The sequence below is a fragment of the Aquarana catesbeiana genome, linkage group LG02 (assembly GCF_042186555.1).
Source record: "Aquarana catesbeiana isolate 2022-GZ linkage group LG02, ASM4218655v1, whole genome shotgun sequence".
Taxonomy (NCBI): Eukaryota; Metazoa; Chordata; class Amphibia; order Anura; family Ranidae; genus Aquarana; species Aquarana catesbeiana.
In genome coordinates this window covers 466,266,743-466,279,724 of record NC_133325.1, presented here as the reverse complement: position 1 = coordinate 466,279,724, position 12,982 = coordinate 466,266,743, and the positions used below count along the sequence as shown (strand labels likewise).

The window sequence follows — 12,982 nt, the reverse complement described above, 5'->3', positions numbered from 1 at the left end:
TCTCCTGTCTCAAAGACCCTCTATTCTACCCTGCTTCGCACCCTCTATCTTTAAGCTACTGCTGTTGTAATCTAGATGTTAAGGAATATAGAAATTTCTGAGTCTGTTATTCCTACCTTGCTTAAAGCAAGAAAAGCCACTTCCAGAAAATCTGACTTTGCCTGTTGTGAGCCCACTCAATTCAGACCCACATACTATTCTTACATTCTGGCCTTCCTACAAACAGGTCTTAACCAGAATCCAGCTTTAAGCACCCTAAAAGGGAAGGTATTGGTCTTTATCCATCCTTTTGTCAAAGACCTCTGGCCTCGCACTTTCTTCCCTACCATCTTTGTGCCTGCTTCTTAGCACCCAGTAGAATTCTCTCTACATTGCCTGGATGTAGTCAGTGCCATGAAAGCTACTGCCTCTATTACACAAACAGATTCCCTGTTTGTCCTTCTCTTGGCCCCCACAATCACAAGAAGATCCTGGCTCCAAAATCCACCATTGCAAGGTGTATCAGGAATTTGATTACAGGAGCTTATGCTATTAAGCAGAAACCTCCTCCTGTGCTGTTGCATGCCCACTCTGCCAGATCTGTAGGAGTATCCTGGGCCTTTAGGCACAAAGCCTCTGTTGCCTAACTCTGAAGCCACCACCTGGTCTTCTGTTCATCTTTTCTCAAAGTTCTATTAGGAGGTTGTTCTTTCTTCCAAAGAAGCCATTTAGCGTGGCAAGGTTCTTGCAGCAGCACTCTGAACGTGGGTCCTTTGACCTCTATTTTTTATTGGGCCTGTTGGCACCATTCAATTTGCCTAGTTGTTGCCCACCTCTGAATTCATTGCTTGCAGAGGTCCAATGGTGTATGAATAAGTTGCCTGTGTCCTGTACATGATTAAGATAGGAGGGATTTTTACTTGCCTGTAAAGTCTGAGTACAGTACAGGACACAAGCCATCCTCCCTAAACTGTCCTTGTTACGTTGAGTTTCTTGCTACAAAACCCAGAACTCATGGGGGTTGATTTACTAAAGGCAAATCTGCTCTGTACTACAAGTGCATTGCCAGTGCACTTGGAAGGGCAGTCACTGTAGATCTGAGGGGAAGATCTGAAATGAGGGGAAGCTCTGCTGATTTTATCATCCAATCATATGCAAGCTAAAATGCTGTTTTTTATTTTCCTTGCATGTCCCCCTCAGATCTACAGCGACTGCACTTCCAAGCGCACTTGTAGTGCAATGTGGATTTGCCTTTAGTAAATAACCCCCACAGAGTTATAGGGAAGTTACCCAAGTCAAATCACTTGAAAGTATGAGCCTATAACCTATGGTGTTTGAAAATTTTACCTGGATCCTGTACTCTACTCCAAGATATGGAATTTACAGGTAAGTCAAAATTCCTCTTTTCCTTTTTGTCTGTAGGGGAACACAGGATTATACTTCCACCTACTGGAGAATTAGACATTGTCAAACAAGTTGTAGGCCAACCCAAGGTATAACCCCTCCAACTACCAGCATGCTAGGCTTCTAGGAAGATAGACATATTTTCTTAGCTGTGCTGATTCAAGGCTTAAAGTGATTGTAAAGGTAAAACATTTTTTTGAAAAAAATAACAAACCTATCATACTTCCCTCCACTACGCATCTCGTTTTGCACAGATTTGCCGCGAACCTGCTCTTCTGGGGTCCCTCGGCGGCTCTCTCGGCTCCTTCCCACATCTGATAACCCCCTCGGAGAAGCGCTTCCCAAAAGGGGGTTACCTTGCGGGTGCACTCCTGAGTCCAGCATTCGGTGTCCATATAAGCCGAATGCAGGACTCGGCCCTGACGCTCGCATCATTGGATTTGATTGACAGCAGCGGGAGCCAATGGCTGCACTGCTATCCATCTATCCAATCAGCAGCCGAGAACCCCGGGCAGAGAGACAGCGCGTCCCCGTGGGTCAAGGGGTCAGGTAAATAAAACGGGGGGGCTGGGGGGGGGCGGTCACTGACAGATGTTTTTTCACCTTAATGCATAAGATGCATTAAGGTGAAAAAACACGAACCTTTACAACCCCTTTAACCAATTGTTTTCTAGCAATTGTTTTTTCTTTTTCTTTTTTTTTGCTTATTTCTATGTAGCTGCAGGAAGTCTTTTCATTTTCTTGCAGCTACCTGGCACAGTCTCAACTTTTGGTGGTACTGTGGCTGGACCTAATTGGCTTGCACATTGTAGGGTGCACCTGGACGCTCTCACATGCACTGGGCACCGCCTGAGCACTTTCTAGACTGACTGAGTTTGCTGTGGAGGGCTTTACAGGTCCAGAGCTTCTAATAATGACATTGCCCTTGCACTGTCTCTGAGGACTCATTTCAGTGAGTTGGCCATTCAGTACCAAACTAGCCTTATCTATCCCTGCTATCTCATTTAATTTCTTTATTACTATCTCCTCTTTATATCTTTGTTGATGAACCTCTTAACAAGCATATTCCCCTATTTAAACAATCAACAAAGGTGTTGCAGTTTCTTCACAAATTTGCCCCAAGGCATATTGTTTACTAAATTTTTGTGATGACAGTTAGTGGTGCATGGACATCACGTATGCATTGTGGTCAGTTTCTGTAAAAATGTTTTTGTTAACTTTTACACAATTGTTTTAATGAGGTACTCATAAAGAACAAAGTGAATGAAAATAAAAAATGTTTAAGGGCTCATTCACAATGGTCTTTCTTGGTACACTGTGTTAACGCATTCACATTACTGCAGATTGCATTAAGGCAGCTGATTTATTTTACGAGACTGGCCATGCACCAAGATCAGCAGAAAAAAAATGTGTTGTGTTACTACATTGGTTTACGGTTAAAATGAATGGAACCCAAAAATATAATACATTGCAGCTTATTAGATGTGATGGCTGCATCAGTTTTCTTTTCTTTGTTTTTTGTCCCCTCTTTTTTCACCTGGTGATCTGGCCAGTAGCACACCTCCTGTATTAGTGAGACACAACTCTGGAGGAATGAGAATAGGAGGTACAGCAGACAGCAGCATTGTCCGTCTGGAGATAAGAGAAGTGTTAGATGTACTAGCAGATTTAAATACAGTAACAAATTGAAGCCGAACTTCACCTAAGGCCTCATGCACACTGGATGTTATAATAGCTTTCTAAAAACACCAGTGAGTTTTTCAACGCTTTTGCAATAGCGTTTTTTAGCGCCAGCTTTTTTTAGCGTTTTTTTTTTTTTTTAAAAAAACATTAGAAAACGCTGGTGAGCCTAGTTTTTGAGCGGTTATTGGCATCTATCGGTGTTTTTTGACGTGAAACAGCTGAAAAACTCCTCTCGGAACCCACTAGTTTTGGGGGTTTTTTTTACAGCCAAAAAACGCCCCAGCCATAAACAGTCAATAACAGCCTGTGTGTGCATGGACACATAGAATAACATGCTGGAGAGTTATTGACTGTAGAAAAAAATGTCTGAAGCCAAACACAGCAGCTGCAAAAACGTACAGTGTGTATGAGGCCTAATACTTAATAATCAGTTACAGCAAACAGTCTTTTCCTTTTGCGATAAAGGTTTTATATAAATAAGTAAAAGCAAATCATTTTAAGCACCCCTGTCAGTGTGGTTTCCATCCACCAGATGGAAATAGAAGAAATAAAGCCTAAAAATGGAAACTAATACAACCATCACATCTAAAAATTGGTAAGCTGCAATAAAATAAATGTTTGCTTTGGGGTTTATTACTGCTTTAACGTGTATTGCTATAATGGGTGCATTAAAGTGCCACACTGTAGAAGTGTGAATGGGTCCTGATTATAAATGGCAAAAAAATATATACATCTTTTTTACGGAAAAACTCCTTTTAATAGAATGTGTTAATGCGCTAATTTTTGGACACTGATGATTTGGATACAATTTATTCATGCTGCACTTTAATGATATAGTTTTTGGGGTGAATTCTTTAGGATGAAATTTGGTTATAATTGCTGATTGGGTGAGAACACTCACTACCACATTAAGCACATTCACTTTCATACTGCAGGCTGATACACCAGCAATTAGCACAACTAATAGGGCTTTAATTGTATAAACCCATCTCAAGCACAGGGTGAGAACACCCGTTATGATATTTATTTTATTTTATATGTGATTAACCAAACTATTTAGCACTCACTGCTCATTCTTAAAAGAGTGATTCACTGTGGAGGATTACCCTTCAGGTGACAGTGTTTTTTCACCTATTTATTGCACTCACCTGGGAAGAGTGACCCACTGCAGAGAAGCACTCTTCAGGTGACAGGCAGTGCCACCCACCCCTATATTCATATAATTTTTACTATTGGAACTCCTGTTGGAGCCCCTTGGGGGAGGTAGCAGGCCAGCCTCCACCTAAGCGTGGAATCTAACAAATATTTTTTTTTTTAAAAGTAGAATATGATTTCGAGAAGTGGCAGTGAGGGGAAAAGAGCATAACATAGGAAGTATGCCCTAAGAAACCCGTCAAAGTCTTTTTTGACATATTTCGTACACCCAGGGTCCAGAAGAGGTGAGGCCATCCACTCTTCAGAAGACTTTGCTTTTCATCTTTTTACCATGCAGATATAAAATAAAAACTTAATGAGTAATGAATACGTAAAGTGAATGGGTACTTTGCTTTAAAAAGTTAAAGTTCTGCTTAAAAACAGATGCCGCAAGATACCTGGGATTACTTTTTTTAGACAGGAAAGGCCTCTAAGGTACCCCTCTTGATTTAGGTTCACTGACTTCACAGCTAAGCTTCACCAGATGCCATCTCCCAGGCCCATTACAGCGGGTGGGTTATTTGTCATTAAAGCTGAACTGCAGGCTCCCCCTCCTTCTATTCACTTTAACTAATCATTAAGATAAAAAATCTTCTAATCGCCTAAATCTGCAGTCATGTTACATTCCGGTCCTGAGCCTTCTCTCTTCTGTGCATAGAAGCCTACAACACCGCCTGTGTGACGTGGACACTTTCAAGAAAGGACAGATATAAAAAAAATGTATACTCACTAAACAACAGAGGAAATAGGAATATTATTGAGGTTCTTTTTAACAGGTTCAAGGCTAAAGATAGATATTTGATAGATTAATATGAATATGTTTTATCTTTTTTTTCTGTTAGCATCAGTATGATAAACTGATTGAAGAAAAGGATGCAGAATTGTGTCAGCTCAGAGCAAAAGAACAGGAAACAGTTTGTTCAAAAGCTTTACTGGTAATAATATAAATATGTTAATATTTCAAACTGTGGTAAAACAAGTGATGATCAATATTCAGAATCACAGTCATTTTCAGGAACAAAATATATTTGAGATAAACGATGACCAGGATCAAGTGCGTTAGAGATTTCTCTTCAGCAATGTTCATCTCTTTTTTGGTGTAGGATACTTTGTAGGAAAGCACTGGTTAATGGAGTGAGTTGATGTATTTCTCTGTATACCTACAGCAGCTCACACCTGCTACCAGGGCTGGCACCAGCGATGGGTGTCTTCGGCAGCCACCTTGTCTTAGGGTGCCGGGTGGGGGAGATCCGAATCCCCAGACACTTACTAGGGATCCATATTTTTTTTTTCTTTGTCAGCTGTAGTCCCCGTGGAGCAGGCTGGCAAATAGCTCCTCTTCTCCTGCCAGCTGCTGCAGGGGATATTTCAGGATGGAGAGTGGGCAAAGAGGCAGATAAATTAGTAATTTCCCGGCCACTTCCTTTCCCGAATGAACACAGTGAGCAATCAGTACCGATCACTCCTGTGTGCATTCATAACTGCTGCATCGTAAACTGTGTTTACTTCCCATTTAATCACTGTCCAGTGCAGCTGAGGGACTGGTAAATCTCTATCCTCGGTCCCTTTCTCTGTCTCAAACAAGTTATATCAGGGGTCTGTTTAGTCACTAAATATATATCACCAAAGCCCCCCAACAGGGTTGTTTTAAATGTAAATAAATAAGTAAAATTCTACTAATCTACTATGTAACTATGTAAAATTATTTAAAAAATAAATAATAAAGGGTTTGCTCACACTTTGGTCTCTAAGCATTGTAATTGCGCTACAGGGAGCATTTGACAGGCAGTAAGAACACATTGTATTACTTCCTCACCGCCTGCTTTAACACCCTTCCACCCTATACTAGCATGCCACAACTGTGAGCATTGTATGCAGATCAGCGCCATTCACTGAAGTGGGTCACGTTCTAAAGGGGGTATAATTTATGCCACGGCTGTAAGGCAAAGCATTATGGCCGCAGCATGCGTAAACCACCAAGTGCTGCCATTGCAGCTGAAGGGGATAGCATTGGTTGCATTGTGGAAGCGAGGAGGGTGACAGTAGGGGAGTCTGGGGTGGGCGGCAAAATGAACCATTGTCTGAGTAGACAAAAATCCTTTCATCGACCCCTGCCTGCTACTCACTCGTTTTGGAACCAACTTTTTATCACATCCCATGTTATGTCGAATTAGTACCAACAATTATGTTGTCAAAACCATTTACCACTGCTCTGTTACAAGATACTGAGATAACCATTGCTAAGAGACTATAAGCGTAAACACTTTACAAGAAACTGTAAGTTGTAAGACTGCAGATGATTTTCAGATACTATTTTACAGTTGATTGTGAAAAAAATAATTTAATGCATGAACATTTATCATATCTACAGAGAATAATACAATGCATGTATTATATTGTCTGGATTCCTAGTGTATGTGATCCACATGGAAACATTTAGGTGAATTTGAAAATTGATGATTCACTATTTCTCCAGACTTTATCTACACTAATTTCTGATTAGTTAACTCTGTTTAGGTCCAAAAGAGAGTGGCAATAGTCTTAACAGCTTAAGCTCTTGCACAAAGCATAGGTTTACCCAGTAGATACAAACTACATGGGTAATGTGGCTGTCTTTTTTAAAAGGTTTCTGCAAAAGAAGGTATAGTTATCAGTGTTTGACCTTGAAGGATTTGTAATGACCTATCATGCCCTTGAAGACAACTATATATTAATTTTTGCAGTTGGACATAGAAGGCAAAAAAGAACCTGGTGGGTTTTTCACCATTCCCTATTCTATCCCAATTTTTTTTTAAGTTTTTTGGCTTTAGATATACCTTATTTTCTGCATCAGTAACAGCACATTTTTGTAGAAAGCTAAACAGTATTGTAACTATGTTATAGGCCAACCACCTTTACTACTTCTACTACTACTATATCAGTTGATTTTTTTTCACACGTGCACATAGTTGTGCATTTATTAACCTGTGATCTGGCCTGCCTTTACACAGCCCTTCTCTTCATCGTGTATAATGCTCTCAGAAGAGAACCTTTTGATTTTTTGCATTTCTCTTTTCTGACTGAGAAGAGACGTGAATGAATAGCCGAGATGTGTAGTAGAAGTGAGATTTGAGCCCATGATTTTGTGAGATCACATACTTCTCAATGAAAAATATATAACGTTAAAAATACAATTTAATTTAATAAAAGATGTGAGAGGGACTATTCATAAATATTGTATTTTCATTTATCAAGAAATTTCTGTGATACCTGTAACCAAGTGTACAGTATTTGTATATCCATAAATACACTTGGTTACAAGTGTCACAGGCATGTCATGATAAATAAATCACTATAATTTATGAATGCTCACTCTCACATAGGTCTTTTTACTAACTTTCAATTCAAAGGAATTTACTGGGGGTCTAGTGTGAAAAAATACCCACACTAGACCCCAGAGTCCCCTAAGAATTTTTTTTTTCGAGGTTAAAAGTCCCCAACTATTAGAATCCAAAGGGGCATGGCAAATTTTGAGGGTGGCCCTGTATATACATATCTGTATAAACCATGAATGTGTGTGTATATATATATATATATGTAGCACTGACCCCCGAAGGAGCTGCTGATTTAAATTGGGTTGTTGTCGTTACCCCTTACCTGTAGTTTCACCACATCAGGAACTTAGGGTCTATATTGGGCCTTGCGCCCACCAATGTATGCACCAGTGACTTAGTTCTTTTTCCAATGCTTTATTACAAGACGACTTGAAAGAAATAGCAGTAAAGAGGTAGAAAGGGAGTTGCAGGAGAGTTCAAATACCTTTTGCAGATCACTGAGAAATTTAAAATCCTGAAGACAAACACACCTTCCGTCTAAGGATCTTTGACCCGGATAGGTCTCTCTCACTGACCTAGCAGCAGGAATGGCGCACAGATGAAAAGTCTCTGCCACGGACTTGAGAAGAACAAAATGGTTGTACGATCCTCTGCCACAGGACGTAGTATTAGATGAACAATCCTCTGCCACAGGATTTAATATTAGCTGAACAGCAACACAGTACCAGAACCTTTAAGCCGACCTGTCAGTACTGTGCGGTAGGTTAGAGATAGGCACGTCCTCCAAGTAAGTTACCAAGCCCTTCTGAGAGACCAGCCTTCATCCTGGCTCTCTCCATCAAGGGTCCTCCCCTGGATCTCCTCAGCTTGGCTCGGTTTCTTCCTAGCAAGCAAGACAGCCTAAGGACCACCTCTGCGGTAGTAGGCCCCAGAAAGACTTCTGGGCCTACTTGCACAGCTGCAGTGAGGTAGCCTCCAGCCCAGAGTCCTGAGGTAAGAACTCCTCTCAGCACATGGCATCTGACCCATAAATACTCTCTCCCAGAATGCACAGCGGCAGGAACCTCCCACTGGGCTGTTTCTGAAAGAAGAATATTCATTAAAGTTTCACTAAGTTGTTATTCGCACACTGTCCCATGGTACCAGTGACACCTACTGGCAACAGTGGGAACTGTACAACCAAGTCAATTCCAGAACAGATCTAGTAAACTATATTCATTCAATCTGAGCTGGTTACAGCTCAGCCAAAAACTAAATTTACCTGCAAGCGCCTGGTCAACAGGAGCAGGGCGCTATATATATATATATATATATATATATATATATATATATATATATATATATATATATATATACACACACTAAGCAACACTTTTGTGTTTGCCACTATTTATCATGAGCTGAACACAAAGATTGACTTTTTCTATGTACACAAAAGGCCTATTTCTCTCCAAATATTGTTCATAAATCTGTGTTAGTGAGCACTTCTCCTTTGCCGAGATAATCCATCCACCTCACAGGTGTGTGCCTTAGGCTGGCTACAATAAAAGGCCCCTCTAAAATGTGCAGTTGTACTGTATTGGGGGGGGTCCGAAAACCAGTCAGTATCTGGTGTGACCACCATTTGCCTTACGCCGTGCAGCACATCTCCTTTGTATAGAGTTGATCAGGTTGTTGATTGTGGTCTGTGGAATGTTGGTCCATTACTCTTCAATGGCTGTGCGAAGTTGCTGCATATTGGCAGGAACACGCTGTTGTATACGCCGATCCAGAGCATCCCAAACATGCTCAATGGGTGACATGTCCGATGAGTATGCTGGCCATGCAAGAACTGGGATGTTTTCAGCTTCCAGGAATTGTGTACAGCTCCCTGCAACATGGAGCTGTGCATTATCATGCTGCAACATGAGGTGATGGTCGTGTATGGATCGCAAAACAATGGGCCACAGGATCTCGTCACAGTATCTCTGTGCATTCAAAATACCATCAATAAAATGCACCTTTGTTCATTTTCCATAGCATACACCTGCCCATACCATAACCCCACTACCACCATGGGCCACTCGATCCACAATGTTGACATCAGCAAACCGCTCACCCACACGACACCATACACGCTGTCTGCCATCTGCCCTGTACAGAGAAAACCGGGATTCATCTGTGAAGAGAACACCTCTCCAAAGTGCCAGACGCCATCGAATGTGAGCATTTGCCCTCTCAAAACGGTTACGACGACGAACTGCAGTCAGGTCAAGACCCTGATGAGGACGACAAGCATGCAGATGAGCTTCCCTGAGACGGTTTCTAACAGTTTGTGTCAAAATTCTTTTGTTATGCAAACCGATTGTCGCAGCAGCTGTCCAGGTGGCTGGCCTCAGGCGATCTTGGAGGTGAAGATGCTGGATGTGGAGGTCCTGGGCTGGTGTGGTTACAAGTGGTCTGTGGTTGTGAGGCCAGTTGGATGTACTGCCAAATTCTCTGAAATGCCTTTGGAGATGGCTTATGGTAGAGAAATGAACATTTAATTCAAGGGCAACAGCTCTGGTGGACATTCCTGCAGTCAGCATGCCAATTGCACGCTCTCTCAAAACTTGCGACATCTGTGGCATTGTGCTGTGTGATAAAACTGCACATTTTGGAGTGGCTTTTTATTGCAGCCAGCCTAAGGCACACCTGTGCAATAATTATGCTGTCTAATCAGCATCTTGATATGCCACACCTGAGAGGTGGATGGATTATCTCAGCGAAGGAGAAGTGCTCACTAACACAGATTTTAGACAGGTTTGTGAACAATATTTGAGAGAAATAGGCCTTTTGTGTACATTGTAAAAGTCGTAGATCTTTAAGTTCAGCTCATTACAAATAGGGGCAAACACAAAAGTGTTCCCTAATTTTGCTCAGTGTAAATATACACACACATATATATATACAGGGCTTTTTTTTGGCCGAACATGGCAGACCTCCGCCACCTCCGTCTTTGGCCCTCTTCTCCCTGCTCATCATCGTGTTTACAAGTGGGAGATAACCTCTCCCATAAATTCCCAGCAATCCCTCACTACCCTGCATTCAGGGTGGAGACAAAGGAGATGCAGGCGCCCTGGAGCAATGTGATCATGGGCAGAAGGGAGGCATCACGTGGCAGGCTCCACCCTCTGCAATCCCCATCAACTGGATGCCAACACCCCCTGCTGGATCCAACACCCCCCCGCTGGATGATCTTTCAGCAAGTGACAAAGGCAGAGCTGCCTACAGTCTGCGGGGAGGTACTAGAGCCAAGCTGGGTGCTTTTTGCAAAGGTAACACACTTGGAAGATGGTGGAGCTTTTAAGGGGGAAGCGGAGATTAGGGCAGTGGAGAGAGGATGTGTGAGATGTGGATGCAGAGTGCCGAGGTAAGGACCTGTGGAAATAAGCTGACCTCTGCCCCATATGCATAGCCTACCCCTGAACTCTGCACTCCATGCCTAGAGCATCCCTGAACTCTGCACCCTGTGTATAGCGCACTTCTGAACTCTGCACTCTGCATAGCGCACCCCAGAACCATGCAGTCTGTGTGTAATCACTTCTGTACTCTTCACACTGCATATAGTGCACTTCTGAACTGTACACCCTGTACATAGCAAACTCCTGAACCACGCACTTTGTGGTGAACTCCTGAACCCTGCACTCTGTAAGTAGCACACTTCTGAAGTTTGTATGAAGCTTACTCCTGAACTCTGCACACTTTACTCCTAAAATCTGCACTCTGTACCTAGCGCACTCCTGAACTTTGCACTTTGTACGTGGCGCACTTCAGTACCCTGTACATAGTGCAATCCTGAATGCTGCACTTTGTATTTAATGCACTTGCGGTATTTCATGTTCCTTTAAGACCTTCCCACTTCCCATTTGATGCGATTCGCCCAGGCAGGGAGGCTGTGTTCCAGCACCTATTTGCTGAGAAAAAAAGCTCTGCATATACTGTATAAACTGTATATATACAACCTAATCTGCATTTTACAGGGGTTGCCAAGCAATGACAGAGGAAGCAGATTTCATAATTCCTCTATTTCATCACATCGCTGCCATTTCCCTCTTCCCTGCCTGCTATCACCTCTGAGGTGGAGAAGTGGGGGGCAATATAAATTACACAAGCAACCAGTTAGGTGCTTCTGTTGCACCTTATTAAAGCGGAGTTATGGCCGAAATATTACGTTTAAGATAAAAATAGCCCTAGAATACTCATGCCTCATGCAATGTAACAAAGGTATGCTGTAAACTATGCCCAGTTTTCTATCTGCAGCATTGTTTTCTTTGCAAAGTTTCTGCACAGCGCGGCCATCTCCAGTGTGGGCATCTGAAGCGACATAGTCCTTCCTGGATTCCGTGCATGCTGGCTACCCGGCATGCGCCTGCCGATCTTGAGCATGTGCAGTGCGGTGCAATTTTGGTCAGCTTGGTACGGCACAGCCGTACCAAGCTGACCAGGATTTTCCATAGCCGCCAATGTTAAATGTAACTAGAGCCGCGCCATGCCAAGCTGGCCAAGAATTTCCATAGACGCCATGCCCAGCTGACCAAGATCTCCCAGGAGCTAATACAAAACTGGAAATGACGCATGGGGCCGCGGCCCCCTAGAGGAGGAGGCACAAATCAGGTAAGTGAACAGAAAAAAAATTAAAATAAATTGCCAATTCATTTTAAGGATGCACATTAGTGCTACATGGTGAGGAGTGAAAAATGTGGGTGGAACGCCGCTTTAAACTGACCCAATGCATTCACTTCACTGGCAGCTTCTCAATGAACTGCTGTACAGTTGAGGCTGGGTTCACATATGAGCAAGCAGCGGCTCACAGCAGGAGTCCGGTGCGTTTCAGATCCGATTTCAGCTCGAATTTTTGTCTGAATTCCGACCTGAAATGGACCAAAAGACAAACAGGGCTCCTGTGCAAATCGCACCAGAGCCACTGCGGAGATATATAGAGAGCCGGTCACAATCTCCTGCTGTGCTATTTGGATGCGGCAAATCCACATCCAATTTGCACTAGTGTGAACCCAGCCTGAGGCTTATCTCAGCCTAATAAGTTTACAATGTAATAATTTTGTGGAAACATTTTAGCTTGGTACTCAGCACCATAATAGCTTAGAACAGTGTGTTAAAGTGACTGTAAAGGCCCTTTTTTTTTTTTTTTTTTTAAATAACAAACATGTCATACTTACAGAGTGGCCCCGAACCTGCTCTTCCGGGGTCCCCCGGAGGCTCCTCCAAACATCTGATAACCCCCTCGGAGAAGCGCTTCCCCGAGGGGGTTACCTTGCGGGCTCGATTCCGAGTCCAGCATTTGCATCTATAGACACAGAATGCTGGACTCGGCCCGCCCCCCGGTGCCCACAACATTGGATTAGATTGACAGCAGTGGGAGCCAATGG

The 12,982-nt window shown here is 42.7% G+C and overlaps 1 protein-coding gene across 1 annotated transcript in view; it reads left to right on the top strand.

Moving 5' to 3' along the window:
- SYCP1 (synaptonemal complex protein 1) overlaps nt 1-12,982 on the top strand; it is a 360,929-nt gene that overhangs the window by 255,263 nt on the left and 92,684 nt on the right. The window contains exon 19 of the mRNA XM_073615691.1: nt 5,103-5,195. Coding sequence (XP_073471792.1) covers nt 5,103-5,195 — 93 coding nt within the window. The remainder of the gene's footprint in view (nt 1-5,102; nt 5,196-12,982) is intronic.